The following is a 22140-nucleotide window of genomic DNA, read 5'->3' on the forward strand; positions in this document are numbered from 1 at the left end:
ATTTTTATAACACATTCTCTGATATATACAACAGCTGTTCTGGTGGTACAATGTGTAACAGCTGCACCTACAAATGTGGCACCGTCAGCCGCCGGTGACTGAAAACCATGTTTGTTTAATCCAGTCTTGGGATAACCCTGTAATCATTACACCTGCTCTGAGATCACTGTGTGCTTTGTGCTTCCTCACTTCAACACGCCAACAGTCTGGACCAAAATCTGTGTTGTGGCGTGAGCAGAGAATCAGATCTGTGCAGTCTGCGCTCGGTTTTAGTTGAGAACACGAATAAGAACAGAATGACTTCGTACCGAATCGAGCCTCTCCTCCTGGTGCAAAAACTGAGCAAGGTCCTCGGGGGTTGTACCCAGCATGCCTTGCTCCTGAAGGTACTGGATTCCTCTCTTTGGTTTCTTGTTAAACCTATGTAAAGAAAGACAACTTAATGACGCTAATACCACAATATTCAGAGGGTAAAAGGATAACAGTGTGAAAGCGGCACCCCTTACAGGTCGATGCCTTGCTCGATGATCTCCTTTTGCTGCTTGAGCACTTCAAACTGCTCAGGGTTGTCAGTACCAGACATCTGCGTGCTGTAGCTTCCGATACCAGATGAGGCTGTGGAGTCCAGAGAGTTAATGCTCCCATAGCGGTTTATGGTCTCCGGAGCCTTTGTCTCTGTGCTCTCTTGTTCTGATGGTTTCTCTTGGCCTGAGGAGCAAAAAGACACCAGATAAGACAACGCAGAAGTGATGACAGATGAGTGGAAATATATAATAATAATAATAGAAAGAAAAAAAAAAGGGATTCTATTGTTGCAGCTCCCAGAAACCATCATAGAAGTGAGGCCTTTAATTGAATCTCTGGCACAAGCACAGCCTGAAGGCTTAAAAAAAATGAGCTAACTTAAAGCCAGGGACTGCAGGAGAGAAACTTCAGTAATTTAAGCGGGAAACTGCAAGACCAAACAAAATGACCCCGAGGTCTACTTAACGATTTTTTTTTTTTTTTAATGCTGGCAGGAAGAGTATGAACACAGGCGTTACTTGCGTGCACACACACACACACACACAATCGCAGCCTAATGAATTCCAGAAACACACATTTATTCACACTGACACGCGGAGCAGGTGCAAGGCAGAGCGGCAGGGGAGGGCATTATAAAAGGTGGGTTATCTGAAAAGCTCCAGGTCATCAAAGGGAAAGCAGCCAGAACTTGGAGACCAACAGAGGTTGGTTTCTTAAGCCTGCTGAGGTGAGCTCGGGGATCTGCTGCTGCTGCTGCAGCTGGAGCGAGGCCACGCTTTAAGACAAAAGAGGGGTCTGATTACTTATTGGAAACTCTTTAAAACATTCAGGACAGTGCCACAGTAACGTGAGCTGCCAGTCTGTGTCGACTCCCAGACTTTTAGAGCGGAGGGCTCTAAAATTGGAGGCACACAGGCTGTGTGTTGGGGAACTACTGTGCAACATTTTCATAAAAATTAACCAGCAGCATTTTCACCCTTTGAATGACTGTTTCTACTAGTAGTTTTAGTTAAATTCAAACACGGTTTTGGTTACAATCTGTGGGTGTAACAGGGCAACAGGAAACTCTCAAACACAAGTTACATAATGCAACATTAGTACAAAACTCCCTACGGACACAATGGGTGTAAAACGAGTGACACAGACACGTTCCAGCAAACACTCCATTCTGCTCTACTTTTACCTGCTCTTGCTTTGAAGTCATTCACGAAAGAGAGACAAGGGACAATTTAAAAACAGTGCATGAAATATACTGTAATGCGACACTTTAATACACTACACAACTCATTGCTTTGTAACCACAATTTATATTCCCCATTGTAAAAGGAAGACAATAGAGAGAAAGAGCCTACAGGGCAAACTTAACATTCAAAATTCAAATACTAACCTATGAGTTCCTGCTAGATTACTAATGAGTTGTCATAAGTTCTGGCAAAAAGAAAAAAAGTCCCCGTGAGCGAACACAGCTGCCTGTGCTGGTTAGCCCTGACAGCCTAGCCTGAGGCTAGCCCATGTGTTGTTCCAGGGGCTTGTGGAATATCTTTCCTGTCCTTTCACACAGCTGTAATTCTCCTTAATTTGAGCTCCTCCATTGGCAAACAACGGAAATCCTCCAGTGTTCAGAAGACCCAAGGGCCAGTCTGACACAGGATATGCTCAGTATGTTGCGGAGGTTTTTTTTTTTCTCCCCCCCTTCCCAATTATGGCTTGGCCTAAGGTATCGCTCTATTTAGGATTAAACCTCCTGGATTAGCCTGTCTGCGCTGGCCTCTGGGCATTATCACACTGCCTCGACCGGAGGGAGCTGACAAACGCTCACATTTCTTCTTACAGTTGTAGCTGAATTCCAGCTGTCCATTCTACATCTGATTGCAACTATTCTGATGGATATGAGCTTTATCACAAACCAGTTCATCTCAATGATAAACCGGTGCCAAACCAGGCTGACGGACAACAGTCGTAAAGTACAACATCTCACACGATTCCTATAGTGGATAAGAAAACAGCCTACAAAGCAAAAAAAAAATTGAAGGCCCCCATATGTATCATTTCATTTAAGCTTTAATCATAAATTCAAACCACTTCTGAAAATTTCAGTTGTATTAGAGGTTTGTGTCCCGATATATTCATCCATGTTATGCATCTCTAACACTCTTAACTGGTATTTTTATTTTATTTTGCTTTCTTACAGAGATTATTAGTCTCCCCTGCAGCTAATTCAACTCTTAACAATGGGACTAGCAGCTCTACAGTGACACATTATTCTGTGTTTAGTTACTCTGTCTTGCATTGTTCCAAACTACCAGACAAACACTGATCAGCCTGCAGAATAAGAATGAAGAGAAAGGTTATTTTCTCATGTCTTGCATTCAGATCAAGTCTGATGACTGCCAGACAGTTTTGATAAATTACATTGGTGTTCAGTGCATGAGCGTCTCACCGAGGCTGGTCTGGGAATTGGGGTTGACGTATTGGTCTTTACTCCATTCCACCATACACTTCAGGATGGATACTAGACACTCAAGGCCTTTCTTTCTCAGGGTCAGCTCCTAGAAAAAAAATAAAATTAAAAAAAATCTTAGCCCATGATAGTCATTAATGGTAATAATAACTTTAAAGATTTTAAAGGAGTACAATAAATATTGCAACAACATCAGAAAACATATGACCTGTTGGGGTGTTATGCCAAGCTCATGGCCTCCGCGTCCTTGTGCGATTTTCGAGAGGTCGTTGACCAGCCGTTCAAATATGTTAGCAGCATTCAAGTCGCAATCGTAGTTCACGTAGATGTCCACCACACTCTGGGCGTCTGAAAGAGACAGATGGGACACAGATGCAGTCTGTCAGTGAAAATACCTGAAACACATATGGATGGTCAATCAGTAGGCACACATTTGAAGATAATGATCATTAGATTAAACTGGAACTTTGTTAGAATGTAATTAGACATAGTCATGTAAAAAGAAGAAAGTATACCCTCTTTAAATTATGAGATTTTTTTGAGTCAGAACATGAATAAATAAATAAAGTGGCTCATTTTTCACACACTGCTTCTGCATTTTGGCTTAGTTTTGATTATAAATAATAACACAGTGTAATATGACTTACCCAATTTTAAAACCTGGTAAGCACCAGATGATTTTTATTATGTCCTGTACATAAAACCGTAGATATGAATACTTTCTTTTTACCATATCCGTGTAGAGGAAAAACTCTTGAAAAACATCCACACTAGACCAAAAGCCTCCTCATTACTGTCTCTTTATGAAAGTACTTATATTTTATTAATGACACAAAGAGAAGTGAAAAGAGAGAAACCAACCTGCACATATTCTAGTGAGGGTTTGTATGACCATCCATTTGTGGTCATAGGAGCTTGTGGACGTCTCAAGAATATACAGGAAAATCTCTTTGAAGAACACCTGGTGAGAGAGTTCATGTGACAGTGTAAACCTGAACCACACACAAGGAGAGGTTAAAAAAAAACTGCCTGCATAACCAAAAAAAAAAAAAAAAAAAAAGCCCACATGCAAACCTCCAGAAGTAAAGTATGATTCCCCTTGAGTGGATACAACAAATGTAGGTCACATGTCAGACAGTTAAACTCAGAAGAATAAACTGTAGGCAGAGGAGGAAGAATGGTACACCAGATATAGTAACAGACTGTCAATATCTGTTACCACAGAAAGATGATAGATATAAATATGGAGCGTGTCCAAACTTTGACTGGTACTGTACCTATAACCCACAGTTCATCGCTGTAAAAAAACAAGTGACTAAAAGGATTTTTTTTTTTAAAGAAAGGCTGTAAATATGTAAAATATATGTCCTTACTTCCCCCTCATTCTCTTACACTTCATTTGTTCATTTCTTGGTTGGTGCCAGAGAAGGAGTGAAAGTCCACGTCTTGCTAGTCATATCAATATAGCTACTGTACTAGCCAACTAGTTCATCAGGATTTCCCTGCATATCTGAATAAAAATACCGTGAAGCAAAGAAAAGAAAAGACAGAGCCCGAAAATGTAAGAAAATGTAATGTCTTAAGAGTTCAAAACATTTCTTTGTACTATATTTCAGAGGCTGTAAGCACAGAAATTGCTAATTTTTACAACAGTCCTTTCTGTCAGTACTAATTTGCCAAAAATGCCACTTGAGGCTGAGTCCAAAAGCGAGACAATCCCCATAGACTCCCATGTTAAAGCCCCTCACAGAGCAGATATTAATATTTACAGCCTGGTACAAAATGGTTCAGGTCTCTTAAGCTAATTTCCCTTTATCACCAGTGTACGGGTGTGTGTGTGTGTGTGGGGTTAACCAGTTTGAGTGTGCTGACAAAGGTCACAAGCTGCCTTCCTAGATGTCACCTCAGATAACTGGACCTGCATTTTTAATGCAGTTATCTGACAACCACACAGCTTACTATAGGATTAACTGTACTAAGACCCCAAATAAGGGGAGTGGTATGCCTGTATGATGAACCTATAAAGTCTATGGATGGAGTCTGCTAACAAAGTTTGGTGATATCACCTGACAACTTTGCACTCTTCCAAATAAGGCCACTTTTGGCACCAGAGAATCAAGACTGTGAAGACCGAAATCTCAAACATAATGCTTCAAAATGAGATTCCACAATCATCTTTTATACACAGCTTCAACAAGCTTTAAACGCTATAAAGACAAAAGTATTGGGCCAAACCTCTTAATCTTTGAGTTCAGGTGCTCATTGCCACAGGTACACCAGCAAGATGCCACCGTTGTAACAAGTCAGTTCATGAAATTTCTTCCCTCTTAGATATTACACAATCAGTTGTAAGTGGTATTAATATTGCAAAGTGGAAGCATTTAGGAAACACAAAATCTACTCCGGGAGCTTCACGGCGTGGGTTTCCATGGCCGTGAAGCTGCCGTAGGTGGCTCGGTACCTTTGTCCATACTGTGTACTTAAAGTGTGAGTGGTTGACATGAGGAGCTACACTAAAAAATGCAAATACATTACCTCGATTTGCATCTTGAGGTGTGTCTTAAAATGAGAGAGCAGAGTGAGGAAAATGGAGAGCGAGAGTTCGAAGACCTCAGGCACAGAGGAGACACCATTCTTGGACAGGGCCACACACAGGTACTGCTTGATGGCGTTTATGAACATCTCGTTGGTCTTGAAGATGGGCCCGGCATTCTGCAGGATGGACAGCAGCAGCTGGAGGGACAAGACCTTCGATCGCAACTCGTGGGACCTGAGACAGAGAGAGAGAGAAAAGAGGAAGTTAAGGGGATATTTTCTGTGAAATCAAGGAATGATTAACATTCAGAAAATGAAAAGATTAAACTGGATCCATAATACCAAGTTGAGAAGACTGTTATCATGAATTCAGTATGTTTTTTTGAATAGAAAAGATGGCTTAAATTAAAACAGAATCCGTGCAGCGGTTTTTGTTTGTGCACATATCCATGTGTGAAGCTTCACCTCCGATGGATCCTAAACTTCAATAAGGCTAAGCACTGCATAAAAAAACTCAGGATTTGTTATCTAATCATCTGTCCAAGACTTTTCACCATTAAAATTTTAGCCACACAATACTCAGGGCAACAAAAACATCTCGTTAAAACCAAGTACCTATAAATTAAACGATCTGTCCTCCAAGCAAAGTTATTCCACAAAGTGGAAAAAGTGTAACGCACAGTGAAACTAAATCATGCCGTATCTCTGCATCAGAGACTTAAAAACTTCAACAGCCTTCAAAGAAATGCTTGGGCAACCAAATCAAAGAGCCTCTGCGTGTATAGCCTCAGCCCGTCTGAACTGTTTTTCTGCAGCAGCAGGACAGAACGACTCAAAAATCACACTTTCCGCTACTTTATATTCGGAGTTTGGCTGCTTCTGTGCTACGTCTTCCATCTCTGGCAAGCAGACAAATTAGGATTTATGTGGCACAACAACAGGGTGCCTCTACTTCTTCTTCAAGAGCCAAAAAATATGGAGCAAAGGAAAACATATTGCTTTATCACTAACCAGATTGTTGTGAAGAAACAAATGCAATCTTAGTGCAATGCAGGAAAACCAGAAAAATAAAGAAAAATAACTGTTTCATTTGAAAGAGGAGCAGAATCAGTTGAAAGGAATAATGATAAAATACATCCATAGTTTGTGATCCAGTTAATAGTACAGAACCATATGCATTTATGTTCCACTTACAAGTACAGGAAAGAACTCAGAGTAGGAAAATAACTTTAATAATATTTCTAAAAATCTTGAAATGCGGCCAAAAGGCTTTTTCATAAAATCATCACTAATTTTTTTAAGCCTTTTGTACAGATTAATGTCTCATAGCAGAGGCATAACAAGTAGCTAAGGATCTATTTAGCGCTTTAAAAATGCTTCACATTAAAAGGCATAAAAACAAGCAACAGACAGATGAAATACAACAAACAAAAAAAAAACAACAAAATTATAAATTTCAGCTCATTAGATTGGGGAAAAAAAGGTAACAGTGAAGTCAGTTTAATTTAAACAGGATAATCTCATAGTTAGCAGGTAGACTGCTGCAGAGTTCAGCAGTAAAGACAGTAAATGCTTGGTTATGTTAGGCTCTTGGTCATAAACTGTATATAAAAGATGGATGTAGCCACTTTTTTGTCTGCGATTGGTTCATGAATTCTGATTCTGGAGCCTGGAGTTTGACCTTCTGGCCTCTGTCATCTTGTTTTGTTTTTTTCAAGCCAGACATCATGAGCGAAGGATGGATCTGTGAGAAACAGAGGGCTGCACGCTCATGCAGGATGGCCACACCCTATAACATGCCCTGCTTTAGCATCTACTTTACTCTAAACGGGGCTAAGTTTCCAAAACGGGCATGTTGCATATATGACCTGACAAAGAAAGTGAGGAAAGTATTTATTGAGGTATTTACCAAGGTCATAACTCAAGTGTGAAGTTGGATCATTTTTCTCACCGACTTCTGTACAAGTAACCTCCCTCTGGCAATCAAAGTTATCGCCCCCCTGCTGGCCATTAGAAAGAATGCAGGTTTAAGGGAGGTGACGTCCCTTTTCAGACCCAGAAGCTACAATCGCCTTTATTTAAAGTCTGTGCCCTTGGCACAGTCAGAAGAGAGTGGTTACCTAATCTGAAAACAAGCAGCCAGCATGAGGATCCAGTGTTTCTTATAGTTTAAGAAATAACAAAGCAAAGCAGTTTCCAATAGTGAGGACAGTAATAATTAAGCAACACTTCAGCCTGTGTGCTCTGTCATGAGAGAGTGAATCATCAGGCAGAACAGCTTTGTTAGGAAGGTAAAAGGTTTCTGTCTGGTACTGACATGGCACATCAGTGCTGAAGGAACTGACGCGACCTTCATTACACACACACACGCACGCACGCACGCACGCACGCACGCACGCACGCACCTTTTGAATTTTCAACATTTTCATTAAAAAAAGCTATTGAAGAATGGAGATTTAAAAGTGAAATAAGAGTGAGAGAAGATTAAATAAATGGAGCAGTAAACAAACCAGGCTGCAGGCTCTGAACTGAGTTTCATACAGAGACCAGATGCAGGAAATCCAGCTTCTCAAAGCTACAGCCATCAGGACAAGCCAATCACATTCCTCTTTTTGGAAAACCAGAGATAGGTCAGAAGAAATATTAAATGAAGGCACTAATCTAATTATACTTTCCTGCTGTTTATTTATTTATTTTTTTAAGGGAAGCAGTTAAAATGGGATAAAACCAGGAAGTGATTCAGAAAATGCTGAGTGATGGCTCATCGTCTCCTCTATCATCATGTCTCAGAACACTGCAGTTATCATGGGAACGATCCTCAATTTAAAATATGACTCACGTCTGTCCATGTCTATCCCGAAGATGAAACACAAAACAACAACTGGGGCAATACAACAGGGTTTTCACAGTGGCTTTGCTAAAAGTATAACGAACTGAAAATGAGTACACAACTATTTGGACAATTAAATGTTTCAGGTTGTTCTGTTTTTAAGCAAAAATATCTTATATCTGACAGTCACCATCCATCCATCCATCCATCCATCCATCCATGTCAGAAGGGAAGCAGTCAAAGAAAAGATCCCAAGATTTCCCACCTCCTCCAGCTCTTCCGGGAGACGTCAAAGATCTCAAGCCAGCTGAGAGATATAAACTAACTCTGTCTCTTCCTGGTAGGACATACCTGGAACACCAGGCCAGCCTTCCTGTCCACCTACCACCATCAGGAGAGGTGGTCTGTTGCAATGTAGATCAGTGGGCAGTCAAAGGTGGAGGCCTTGGTAGTCTGATCCCCAGTTACTGAAACTGACTTTAGCCTTCCCTACATAATTTAAAAGAGTCTGCTTGACTGGTTTCAAGAAGCATACCACCGCAACGGAGTCATTTTTTTCTCCTATGAGTTAATCAAGGTACAAAACTCACTCAGCATTATTTCAGCATCAGACTGCTACTATACCTTCCCTTCTTAACATGTAAAATTCAGAGAATAATTCTCTCATGTTTTTTGTATAAATGACCTACTTTTTTTTTTTTTTAATATGTGGCATTTTTTAAAAAGCCCTTTCAAAGAAGCCAAAATATTGAACAGAAATAGACCATCAAGTAAATTTGAAGCCTTACTTAGGATCAGGTGGCCCATCTGACAGCGGCTTCATTGACAGCTTGCAGAGTGAGCGAAAGACAAGAAAGGCATCTTTCTGGAGGATGTGGGAGAATTTAGCACCTGGCGGCTGGCCCGCCGCTGTTCCTGATTCCTGCAGAGAAACAAGAACAGACAAAAAAAAAAAAAAAGTGAGCAGTAAGCATCTTCTTTTACTCTTTTTATATCCTCTTGACTATTTAACAAACAGTGTGTGATTATAAGCCTCCAGATCTAATAGATTTGTTTAACCATGATCACTGAGGAGTGCAATCATGCATAACTGCAGCGGTCATATACAGCTGAATGAAAAATGGAAATTACATAAGAATTACAGAAAACACACTTAGCTCAATTTAAAAAAAAATTTTTTAAAAAAAGGAAAAAAGTAGCAGTACTCAAAGTGCATGTAAAGTGTGTCTTTCATCATGTTGTATTTTAATTAAATAGAAAAGAGCAACATGAAAGGTTCACATTCACATCTCTGATGATTCGCAGGAGATGCTAGCTGCGTTTCCTGTTACCTGAGTGTCGTTGGATGAGACAGAGAGTCTGTCATCAGGCAGCGAGGGGGTGAAGCTGGCAGAAATAGGTGTGCCGGGAATGCCGTTGGCATGGATGTGTTCGCTGTCGCTCCCCACGGTGCCCTCGTCCTCCAGGGAGCTCTGGGTGCCCTCTGTCACCGCTTCGGCAGGCTCTGACTCTGCTGGCTCACCCTCGCCACCAGACTCCTTGGTGTCAGAGCAGAGGTTTGCTGGGTCCAGGCAGTGGCCTGCAGCGATCGTGATGGAGAAGTTGAATTGACGGGTGATAAAATAATCCATAATACTTAAATACCTTAAAAATAATCTACCAAAAGGACATATTTGGTGTTATATGACGAGCAAAGCAATTTGGACTTGGTTTGACGCGATCAAATACAAAGAAAGAGGACCGCTCTGGAACCTTAAACATATTTAACAGCAGATCTGAGGTTATGATCTGATACTGGAGCACATTTATGCTCAAACTTCTGCCTGAACTTTCAAGGCAGCCTGTTAAATTTCTGCCAAAGGGTAAAAGTGTATTTGGGGGAAAAAAAACTAGAGCACTACTCTTTTTTTCTGCTTTTTCTTTGCACACAAAGAAAGAGCGCTATGCCTTCTCTTTGCCAGCATGAATGGGAAGTTAAAGCAACTTGACATGACCTTAAATTGTAGTGCATTAGCAGCTACAACCTGAAAGCACAGCTTACACGCCATCTGAGGTGCAACTTTTATATATATGTAGTGTGTACCTCTTGTCCTTTTTTCATATGTATGCACGAAAGGACTGTGCAAATTATAAGATATATTCTTACACACCACAAAATCTTGGGTCAGCTATGCATAAAGGGTGCAAGTTTGCACAGGTTTTTGGAGGGAATATAAGAATTTAAAGATCTCCTACTCCACGGAAATGTTGCGAGTAAACTGAAATATACTTTCAGGAGCTGGCCTGAAGAAAGAGCAGTTGGCTGCAGCGCTTGAATCGGCTCTTCAGCGAGCCACTAATTAGTCACTGCCTTTAAAAATAAAACGCTGATTTAAACAAACAAGCAAAAATCTTACCTCCTGCAACAGTATTGACCACCTCTTGCAGAATACTCTGAACAATTTCCTGGGCTTTCTCCTCATAGTTTGGTGTCTCCCTGTCCTCCTCCTCAGCTGCCTCTGCATGCTTCTGGGCTGCTGCATCTGAACAACACACGTAAAGTTTCAGTGTACACCTTGATTCTTTTTTACATGCAATCAAGTAAAAAAGAAAGTTTTCCCCATGCAGTCTCTATGCAGAGGAATTTTGGCCCATTCTTCTTAACACAGTTGCCTCAGTTCATTGAGGTTTGCAAGCATTTATTTATGCACAGCTTTATTAAGGTCCTCCACAGCATTTCAATCAGGTTGAGGTCTGGACAACCTCAGCCACGCTTTAGGTGTCGGACAGATGGCCTCACATTTGACTCTGGATTACTTTGGTACACAGAGGAGCTCACATTCAATTCAGTGACTGCAAGGTGCCCAGCACAAATCATCACCCCTCCACCACCGTGCTCGACAGTTGGTATGAGGTGTTTGCGCTGAGATGCGGTCACGAAACGTGGTGCTGTGCATTACAGCCAAACATCTCCACTTTGGGCTCGTCTGTCTAAAGGACACTGTTCCAGAAGTCTTGTGGTTTGTTCAGATGCAAACTTAAGCCGTGCTGCTGTGTTCTTTTTACCGAGAAGAGGCTTTCTCCTGGCAGCCCTTCCAAACAAGCCAGACTCAGTCTTTTTCTAATTGTGCAGTGCTGATGAACTTGAACATGTTAACATGCTAAGTGAGTCTGAGAGTCTGTAGCTCTTGGGTTTTGTTTTGAGCGCTGCACAGCCTGAGCATGGAATGATTTGTGACGTCCACTCCTGGGAAGATTGTGGCACACACCTGAATGCTCCAGGCCAGCAAACTACTAAAACTTCTGCTTTTATACAGGTGTTCACACTTTCTGATGGCTGATTAGCAGCAACTGGCAGCTACTCACCCTCTTAATTCCTTTGGAAGCAGTTTTTTTTTTTCCCATGGGACTGCCTAGATTACTCTTAAAACTTCCTTTTTCACATGATTGTAAATAAAATGTGGAATGCAATAAAGCATGCATAAAGTTACAGTGTCAGTGAAAAACATTTTTTATTCTCCTCTTCAAATTCTACACCAGATCCCTCATTAAAGTAGCTTCTGTAACGCTGAACGTGGTATCAAATGTCTGCAACAGAAAACACTGGTTCTTGACTTTTTTTTATTACAATAAACTGCATTTTAAGGGATGCTTTTACAGCACATATTCAGGGTGCTGTAACAAGTTGACACAACTCTAATGACATGCAGTGCGATCCTGAACATTCCTGGATTGTTAATCAAGTGTGAACAGAGCCTCATATATTTAAAGCTGGTTAATCAACATTGAGTTGTGAGAGGCTTGATTGCTTCAGTGACCAAACATGGCATTTGGTAACACAGGGAGAGATAAATAAAAAAATTAAAAAAAAAAAGCCAGATAATGGGTTCATAATCAGAAAATGAGGAGAAAATGGTGCTTGTCCACATCTACTGAAAAAAGAAAAAAAAAAAAAAAAAAGAATAGAAATCTCTTTGCCTTACTTTCTGCTGCTGCCGTGGCTTGGTCTGCCTCAGTTTGTTCGTTTTCAGCCGTGCAGAACTCTGAACCATTTTCTGGGTCTGGGTTCTCTCCCTGCTCCTCCTGCTCCCTCTGCTCCTCCTGCTCTTTAGGCACAGACCTGCCGCTGCACTCCGGGGCTGGTGTCGAGGGAGTGGACGGGGTGGACGGGACGGTGATGCTGGGAGTAGGAGGGGTGAGGGGCCCGTTGGCCTCCTGTGTCAGACTCTTAGCTGGCGAGTGAACGTGAGTCTGGAGCTGGGCGGAGTCTGGCTCAGTGTGCTGAGTGACTGGGGAATGCTGCCGGTGTCGTTCTCTCTCCAGCTGTTTTGCTTCCTGCAGCTGTAAGTAGGGGTAGGGCCCACACACACACACATGCGCACACACAACAAAAGAAAGCAATGCAAAGCACACATACACAGACACACAGAAAAAGATAGTGGTTAAGCATTTCAACAAACTCATCAACAGTTACAAGTATGATCAGCCTGTGTACACTCCCTGAAGACTCACAACATTTCCAGATGTCAAAACAGAAAACATAAGATGATTACAGATTGTAGTTTTTTTTTTTTAAAAGCCCAAAAAAACAGTACAGTTTGCCAGCATACATCAGATGTGTGTTCTCATGGAGATGCGTATGGAAATGCACGCACTGAGAAGGAGGACATGCCACTAAAAAACTGAAATCAGACAAACTGAGGAATCAATTCATGCTGGCCGATGTGAACTCGGTCTATTCTAGCCCCCTGGTGTTGGGAGGCATTTCTGGTGGTACAATAAATGGCTCCTGCTGTCACAGCTGACATGTGCAACCGCTGCTTCTGACAGAGAGCACCGCAAAGTGTTGCCATGCTTTTAGAAAGGCAGGTCATGAGCCAAAAGTTTGCTTATGTCACGTGTTCTAATCTAAAAATAATTAATTAAAAAAAAAAAAAAGTGTTACATGTTGGTAAATACTGTGCCGTTACCTTCTAGAAAAGGCCTCTTAGGAAAAAAAATATTTTAACCTGGTGTATTATTGTCTTTACAGTTTAACACTTCACTGGTTGACAGCAAACATCAGTACGTAATGAGAAAAATAACTACAAGCAGCGGAGATTCTCTCAGCCAGGCTACATTAACAACAGCCCAACGGTGCATTTTGCAGTCGGAGAGCGTGTTCAGATTTGCCGAGAATAAAAAAAGAGGTTAAAAAGCAAATTATAGCCTTGAGAGATGCGAAGAGAAAAGGTGCAGCAGCTGAAGGGGACGTGGGTTACAGATGAAAATACAAACAGTGTGGCACATTTACAAAACAATGGTGATCTTTTGAGCTACAGCAGACTCTCAAATTCAGAACTGTAATTAGGAGTACAAATCAACCGATATGAATTTGTTTCAATTAATTAGTCAGTCTCGTATCTATTACTAGCCATAAGACACAATTACACAGTCAGTTTCATGACATTCATTTGATTTTTTTTTTAACTCTTACAAGGCAAACCAAAAACTGACTCCTTTCATTAAACCTGTTATGTCTTACTCTCAAAGCAACGCTCCCATTAAAAGCTGCTCCACTGTAATTAAATCAGACTGCCAATATTGTCGCATTAAATGTAATCAATTAAATTCAGTGACACGGGATTGCGAATGAAACAATCAGTGTTCAATATGAGAGAGGGTAACGGGATCGGACCAACGCGCCTCGACTGGGGAGGTGAGGGGGGGGGAGGCAGCGCAGACAAACTAAGCTCATTATTTAAATGCCACCTCAGTCGGATAGTCAGGGCTGTGCAAGACAAACCCTGTGTTTGTGTGCCTGTGATCACAGCGTGCTGAGCTGCAGTACATCTACACACAGACACAGAACGTGGATCTCTCTGTGCAGCAGCACAACACTACGCATGCAGTGACAGCACAACAATAGGCCTCTGCTTCAAAGTCTGCCTTGTCTCCATCTCTGCTCCTGACTGCTGCCTTACATTTCTCCGTCTGCGGCTGACTCAATACCAGCGGCTTGTTGTTCTGAAAGTCCTCTCAAGAAGTAAAGCATAACAAAACTCCTGAGGAATGAGCGGGGCGAGGCTGACCCGCTGTAAAGCATTTACCGCGCCCAGGTGTGACAATAAACTGTAAGATGTAAACTGGTGCGGGAGAAAAGCGAGATGATTTGTAGGCAAGTCAACAGAAGCCACAGCAAGCATATGGTGGAAGAAATGCACAGCATACCTGCTCCTGTGCAGTGCAGGAGCAAAGGAGGAGAGGACGGATGAGTGCATGAATGGATGACGGGAGAAGGAAAAAAAAAAAAAAAAAAAAAGCTCTAATTTGCAAACACAGATGCACAGAGAAGAGTTTAAAGAGGTCGGATCAGGCATGTCACGGCAGTCCTGCACGCTTTACCTGGCGATCACGCTTTCTGGAGGCCAGAGACCAAGATAGCCTGTGATTTGTAAGCTATGTGTCCAAAAGGAAGGGAGGGAGGCAGGTGAGGAGGGGGAAAAAGTGTCATTCAAAAAGAAAAAGATGACATTAGAGCAAGCTTTTTTTTTTTTTTTTTTGAAGGCAATAGCTAACATGTCCCTCTGGACACAAAGCAAACAGCAGATTTTAATGAAATCTGGTGGCTTGAGTAAACCAGCCACAGAAGGTAAAGTCATTATTTCAAATCCAGTCTGACTCCATATCCAAACAGCTTCACCTACTGCGAATCTGACTGCAACATGGATTTGTTTAGGCTAAAACTATGTTTTTTTTTTTTTTAAATACTCAAATTAGCTTCACTGGCTTTTATTCAGACAGTAGCTCCAAAGAAGAGCTGTCCTCAGTCTCTCTACAAAAACAGGATCCTGTATGATTCAGTGTTTACAGTGGGTTTGAACATACTGCTTGATTCTCCATGCGTGCGAAGATAACGTTGAGCATCTGTGTGAGCGTGGCCTTGGCTGTGGTCTGATTGATGAGGTTCTTGCTGGCCAGGTAGATGTTGTAACAGGTGCGGACAGCTTGCAGCACAGTACCCTCGTGGATTTCTATATGCTGAGACGTCACTGCTGTCAAAAGAGCCTGAAAGAAAAAAAAAAAAAATATTTGTATTAATAAACGGCCCAGCAGGATTGTCTGCTGGAACCGCAAACATCTGCATACAGTGAAATGATCAAGTATCATTAAAGATTACTGCAGATCAAAGTCACAAAAAGATGCAGATCACTTCCCTTAAGAAATGACTGACTGCTAATTAAATACTCTAAAGTGTGTGAAGTATGTGTGCAACAAGCTGTGATGTGTCAGATGGGACAGCAGCACACCTTAATAATCTGTAGCTGCACGCCCTCATCAGTCTGAGGTCCTTGAAAACAAGCGCAGATGGTCTCGATGATCCTGTCGATGAGCTTCTTGCCCGGAGCCGTGCTGTCCGGGGCGCTGCCCGTCAGGTGGCCATACGCTATCAGCTTCTAAAAAAAAAAAAATCACATGAATATGCAGACGTGCATGTAAACGCACAGGCACAAAAACACAACTTAACAACCTGGTAGTCTTTATTTTAGGAACCACATCTCCATGGAATTAAAATCATTTATTTTTAATTAAACTGGTTGTTTTGGGGGGGTTTTTTTCATTTACTGTTTAGCAGGATTCACCGACCCCCCAAAGATACACTAAAGGAAGTACCCAGCGCACAAGTCGCTGCCATAAAGTAACACTCATGCAAGCATTTGGGGGTCTGCGGTGTGACTTGTCCCGCCACTGACCTGTAAACAGTCGAGCGAGGTGATGACGATGCGGGGACATTTGGACTGACACGCCAGCTCAAACGGCAAGAAGTACTTGTCGGCTTCAATGAAGTTGGTCTTTGATTTGATTGGCGGTAAAGTGCTGGAACCTGATTTGCCATCTCCACCGGGTGGACTAGGGGGGCGGGGGGGGAGAGAGAAAGAAAGTGATGTAGACTGTGAGATAAACACTGTGACTCCGTGGTCCTGTCTGTCATCTGGAGTCACAAGAAAAGAAACGGGGCATAAAAATCAGCATGACACACTAACACTTTTGTTGACATCCAAGCCTGAAAAACACTACATGAAAAAGTGCTGGGGATGACGTGCTTCACTATAAAGAACAACCTCTTCTTGCTCCACAGCTGGAACAGGACATTAAACAAGCTAAACCAAAGACGACCCTGTGCTTCATCCTGTTCCTGAGGGGAAAATGAATAGTAAGAACATTTTTTTATTACGCTGAATTTAATATAGCGCCTGGGGTAGTAATCTCAGAGGTTTGTAATTCAGGCTTTGCAATGGGTCCGTGCTGACAAAGCATCTCCTCCTCCACGACTAGTAACTACACAGCTATTTTTTCTGAATTTTTAAAGACCAGAGACAGACACAAAATACAGACCATCGCTTTCAGCAGCCATGTCTTTACAGCATCCCTAAGCACTAACACCACACCCAGACTGCACATGCTAGAAGAAGAGAAGAGCAGAGAAAGGGAGGGAGGGAGGCAGGGAGAAAGACAGCAGTGGAGGGGGCTGCATTGTTTGTGTCTTGGCAATGAAAAAGGATGAGTTCAGCTCTTTTTAGAGGGATGACCACACTGAGTATAGAAGGGCACAATCAGAGAGAGAGAAAGAAGAGAGGAAGAATCACTTATAAAGGAAGAGAAGAAAGTATAATATTATTCTGAGCTATTTAAAAATAAAAGAGGCATCAAGCAGCATGAATTCAACAGGAAAATGAGGGTGCTTAAGAGGCTGTAGAGAGGAGCAGAAGAAAGGAGGAAGCTTGGAGGGCTGGAAAGAAAAGTAATATAAGTGGTCTGAAAGCAACAGAGGAAACAGGTATTAATTGCCACAAATTAAAGATGATTAGACAGGGAAAGAGCCACAAATATAAAAGCATAAAAATGGAAAATACAAACCTGTTCCCCAGCCTTTCAGTCTTTTTCAAAATCCTTCTGGATAACAACATTAAAATAAAGCTATTATTCAGCAAAGAACATCCACTCCGTCAGCTTATTACTGGTCTGCCCCAGTCTCCATCTCTCTCTCAGCCATTATGCTGGGAGTTCTTTTCCTCTGGCTTATTCCTGAACTCCCTGCTTAATGTCACCCGGCCTGCTCTCCCCTTTATTATCAGCCCAGTGTCAGGCTCAGGCTGCTTATAAAACATAAACACTATAAAACTGGGTTTTAATCAGACAGCACAGCCTGCATATACATCTCCCTGCTGCTATCGTGCACCAACTGGTCTGGAAAGAGGCAACACGGGTGTGTGGCAATGCATAATTTAATAATCAACATTATGACGTACAACTGAATATTCATCTTGGAAATAAGTGTTTAAAAATTCTTGCAAGATTTGCTTACGATCACTCGGGAGCTTTCAATCATGTCACACGGTCTTCATTAGCAGTTGTACTTTGCTCAGTTGTCCCAGACCGGTTGAAGGAATAGTTTCACAGTAAACTCATCTAATTTCCTTGCAAAAACCCCCAAAAAGATTCCACAGAAATTATCTTATTGACTACTGAGCTTCAAGGCTGCCGGTTAGTCAAATCTGTCACGTTTGGACAAAGCCAGGCTTCCTTCATCTTTATCCCGAGCTAATCTCTACAAAGATACATCACCACTTAAATATGCACAATTTTTAGACAAGGGACAAAAATTCTGGTAATGTTTGCAATACGTGGCCCATCATTTCAGCAGGCTTTTGCTGCATGGAGGTAAACACTGTCAGCGAAAGAGGGATTGCATTTGCCACAAACACAAACTCAAAACCATTGCCTGTTTTCTGATGACAATTTAGATTTATTAGATTTTATAAATTCACCAGCATTCATAAAGAATTACCAGTGCACAGTACAGGAAGTCTGGAACTGGTTACACCAGAAGCCTCACAATACGGGCTGTGGAACAGACGCCACCGCCGCCAAGGCTATGACAATAACTCGGCTTTTTATTCGAAACAGCAGAGCTAAAAATCAAGCACTTAGCCCTGCAGTCTGCCTTCACAAACATCTGTGAAAGAACGGGTGTTTCTAAAGAGCATGTTTCTGTAACAGGATGCTACTTTTTGCAACAAGGCAGTTTGTGAAATTTCTTTCCTCCTAGATGAACTGTATGTGGTATTATTGTAAAGTGGAAAGGTTTAGGAACCACAGCAAATCAGCCATGAAGTGGCAGACCATGTAAAGTCACAGAGTGGGGTCGCTGAGGCGCAAAGTGCGGAAAGGTTTCCAACCCTCTGCTGACTCAGTAACCACAGAGCTCCTCTGGCATTAACATCAGCACAAGAACTGTGCGTGGGGAGCTTCATGGTATGGATTTCCATGGCCGAGCAGCTCTTGTAGGCGTTTTCTGTTGATGGTTCAGTACTTTTGCCCATATAGTGTAAGTTAGCAAAGGATAGCTGAGGGGTTCATAAACTGACCACAGGCTGGCTCTAGCTTCATGTGTGTGTTATGTGGTGATACAGTTAAATGATAAGTGCATTTTCTAAGCTTAAGAAATGATTTTGAAAACATTTCCTAAAACAGCAATAATGATTTCCATATAACACATTATCTGTCTGCTTTATTTAAATATCACAGCAATTAAACTTGCTAGTAATGCTCAGTACCCATTAACTTTGAATACATTTAGCTATGATTTTAAACAATGATTTAAAATGTACTTGTTCAGATATTGCCCATGCCTGCTGTTGCAATTACATTACAGAATGAATGCACAGAGAAAACCCATTTAAACTGGGCTGCAGGCTCAAACAGGGTGTTTGTATTCATAAGTGGCAAAGCTAGACTGTTGCATCTATACGAAATCAGAAGAGACTTGTGAAGCACCTGAGGTGAAACCAAAGAGCAGCAATACTTCTGCGAGCCCAGTGTGGCTGCAGATAATCCCTAGCCTTAAAATTCTGATGAATTTTAAGTTACTGGTAAATCTAATTTGGAGAGAACTGAGTAAAATAATAGAGGAAGGATTGTGTGAAAGGGAAAATGATGAGGGACAGAAATGTAAGTGGGAAATAAAAATGAGCTGGCAGGAGGAAGAAAGGATGGGAAAGAGGCGAGGTGGCACTCATGCTACATTTCATTCCAAAGCCCATGTTACTGTGAAGCCCATTCACGAGCACCCCCACACACTCACGTACAAACACACACTGTCAAAGGCATTAGGCAGGGCTTCATGAAGAAATCCATTAATGAGAAGGCAAGGCACTGTTGGGAACATGCCAGACAGAGAGCCACAAACAAAAACACACCAGAGACGTGCACATGAACACACAAATACAGACATACATACACACACAAAAAAGAATCCCACACACAGTTTTAATCCCTTTTACTCGTCTGAACACAGGCAAAAGCAACAGAAAGGCTTGCAAGTGAGCCATGAATTTTACAGTGGCTGAACACGCAGGGAGAGACAAAAACCCATGAAATGACCTTTGCTGCCTTATTGTGTTACAGAATTCATCAGTTGCTTACCTTAATTTTTCCGATTCCTCTTTGATTTCCTCTGAAAGAGAAAGAAAGGAAAAGGGGGAGAGCATGTTAAATTAGCCAAGTAGGAGGCTCTGTAGGCAGCTTATTACACTGTGGAGCACATATCAGGCCATGGCAGCACAGGGGATTTGACTTTTTAAAATTTTTGAAATAAATGGTAGTTTTATTTTAAAGAATTTGCTTAAAAAAAAATAAAATAAATAAAAATAAAATCTTGAATCCAAAACTTAAAGAAGACCTACTATGTGTTTTCTCATTTTTGGTCACATGCATACTGTTACAGCAGTGAATGATCATATAATGCAGGGCCAAAGACTCAAATAATGAGGTCAGCATATGCAGAAGGAATCCTTCCAGACTGCTCAAAATGCTCAATTTTCACAGTTATATAATATAATATAATATAATATAATATAATATAATATAATATAATATAATATAATATAATATAATATAATATAATCTGTCACGTGCTCAGAGGTTTGTCAGAAAGTATATTCATGTATATGAAAGTAAGTGATTAAGTGCTGAGCTTAGCGGTTAATATTTACAAATTGATTTTTACAGTAAATAATTGTTGTTCAACAGGTACTGAGTAGAACTCTATATTTTATACATGCAGTTTATTTCATTCAATATTGCTAAAGATATCTGACACAGTAAAAACAAAGATGAGACACCTGAGAGGCAAATGAAAGATTCCCAACAGTGATTAAAAAAAAAGACTGTAAATATGATATGGCCCCCAACCACTAAACACTTGACCCTCTTTGTACATTAGCAGGCTAATTCTATTGACCAATGGTGACCTTGGCAAAAACTTTGGATCCTAATGAGCCCCACAAAACTTGGACCTCTGTGATCTAAACTGTTTTACTCTCAGGTTATATATTCATAAAAGATTTTAGTTTTTAAAAAGTAAACAAAGGGCAATAACTCCAGTAAAAGAGGAGACAGGGTTATGGTACTTGTGCTCTGCAGTTATATTCTTCAATACATATCTATGCTCCAAGTTTGAAGTCAATATGTTGCACGGTTACAGAGATACTGAAAGTGTAATGGACAGACGGACAGACGGACAATGGAAAAGTGATCCCAAAGTGTCTCCCTGCCTGTCGGCAGGCGACACAAAAAGGAACTAAAACAGCTTGTTTCAGGGTGAAGAGAGGTGCTCCACCAGGGCAGGTTAAAGGTTAAATAAGGATTATTTTGAACTGTAAATCATGAGTCCAAGAATAAAAATATGGAACTGGAAATTAGAATAATAGGTCCGCTTTAAGCTTATCAGATTAAACACTCAAGTGTTATTCAGAACCTTTTAGGAAGCTGACATCTATGTGCAGCCATCAATTACCTCCACAGAGGAAATGCTGGCACCCTCCAACGAAGTTTCAGCCAAAAGAAAATTAATTTTAGTGTAATAAAATTAAACCAGTTCAAAAATAACAGCAAAATGCTTAGATTTGTGTCAAATAAAACACACGGTGCCTTTACTGACACAGACAAATCGAGTTCATGTGTTCACCCTCCCAAAGGTTCAGTCAGAGTGAGGAAAACCCCCAACACACAGTACAGCTGCGCATATCAGACCCATTCGCAGCCTTAGTGCATCAACAGAGTGACTTTTCAAATACATCCACATTAAAAATATTTAAGTTGATGCATTCAGTGTGCAGCTTGTTTTTTCCTGCATGAATGCACTTGTTTCGTCATGGTGACGGTCTTGTTTTATGTCCCCAACAGCAACCAGAGAGGAGACTGGTTTCTGTATCGCCTCAGCTGCAGCACAGTCCCCAAAAAATGTAATCATTATTCACTCCGCGCTGTGTCCGTGAGCCAGGCCAACATTTGTGTTTATTTCACAGATCTCCAGGCATGAAAGCAGTTGTATGAACTTGCTGAGCACTGACACAGAAGAGCAGAAAAACAAGAGAGGCAGACACACAGAGGGAGGGATGAGAGAGAAGCTGAGACAGAAATAGAGAGAGAGCGGAAGAGAGGCCAATTGCTACTAGACATTAAAGGGAGCTTTCAATAACCAAGCTTTTAAAAACACAGTGGCAATCGGCAGAGTCCTCGCAGAATTGCACGAGCCTGCGATGATTGGGAAAAACCCCAGTAACGCAATGACAGCTCAATTATTTCACCGCTGGAAGGCTAACGGCTCCTTTCAAAGAAATCCACTTGTTGAGAATATTTAGTACTTAACACTTTGTGGAACTCAGGAGAGGAAGATTTTCTGAACTGTCTGATGCTAATTTACACATCTGTTGCATGCAGTCACAACTGGTCCATGGGCCTTTTGTCCACGTGGACTCGAATTTGA

At 41.4% G+C, this 22140-nt stretch overlaps 1 protein-coding gene across 3 annotated transcripts in view; it reads right to left on the reverse strand.

Moving 5' to 3' along the window:
- The window catches only part of arfgef1 (ADP-ribosylation factor guanine nucleotide-exchange factor 1 (brefeldin A-inhibited)), a 53355-nt gene that overhangs the window by 15515 nt on the left and 15700 nt on the right, over positions 1-22140 (reverse strand). For 2 of the 3 annotated variants that reach the window (XM_030755995.1, XM_030755992.1), the window contains exons 2-16: positions 19797-19827; positions 16064-16220; positions 15620-15766; positions 15198-15377; positions 14715-14768; positions 12314-12671; positions 10748-10873; positions 9683-9930; positions 9140-9273; positions 5522-5756; positions 3848-3947; positions 3195-3334; positions 2966-3074; positions 507-708; positions 309-420 (exon numbers count right to left, since the gene is read on the reverse strand). In XM_030755995.1, coding sequence (XP_030611855.1) covers positions 309-420; positions 507-708; positions 2966-3074; positions 3195-3334; positions 3848-3947; positions 5522-5756; positions 9140-9273; positions 9683-9930; positions 10748-10873; positions 12314-12671; positions 14715-14768; positions 15198-15377; positions 15620-15766; positions 16064-16220; positions 19797-19827 — 2333 coding nt within the window. The remainder of the gene's footprint in view (positions 1-308; positions 421-506; positions 709-2965; positions 3075-3194; positions 3335-3847; positions 3948-5521; positions 5757-9139; positions 9274-9682; positions 9931-10747; positions 10874-12313; positions 12672-14714; positions 14769-15197; positions 15378-15619; positions 15767-16063; positions 16221-19796; positions 19828-22140) is intronic. The other variant, XM_030755994.1, reaches the window with a different exon arrangement.

This window comes from Archocentrus centrarchus, chromosome 20 (genome assembly GCF_007364275.1).
Source record: "Archocentrus centrarchus isolate MPI-CPG fArcCen1 chromosome 20, fArcCen1, whole genome shotgun sequence".
Lineage (NCBI taxonomy): Eukaryota > Metazoa > Chordata > Actinopteri > Cichliformes > Cichlidae > Archocentrus > Archocentrus centrarchus.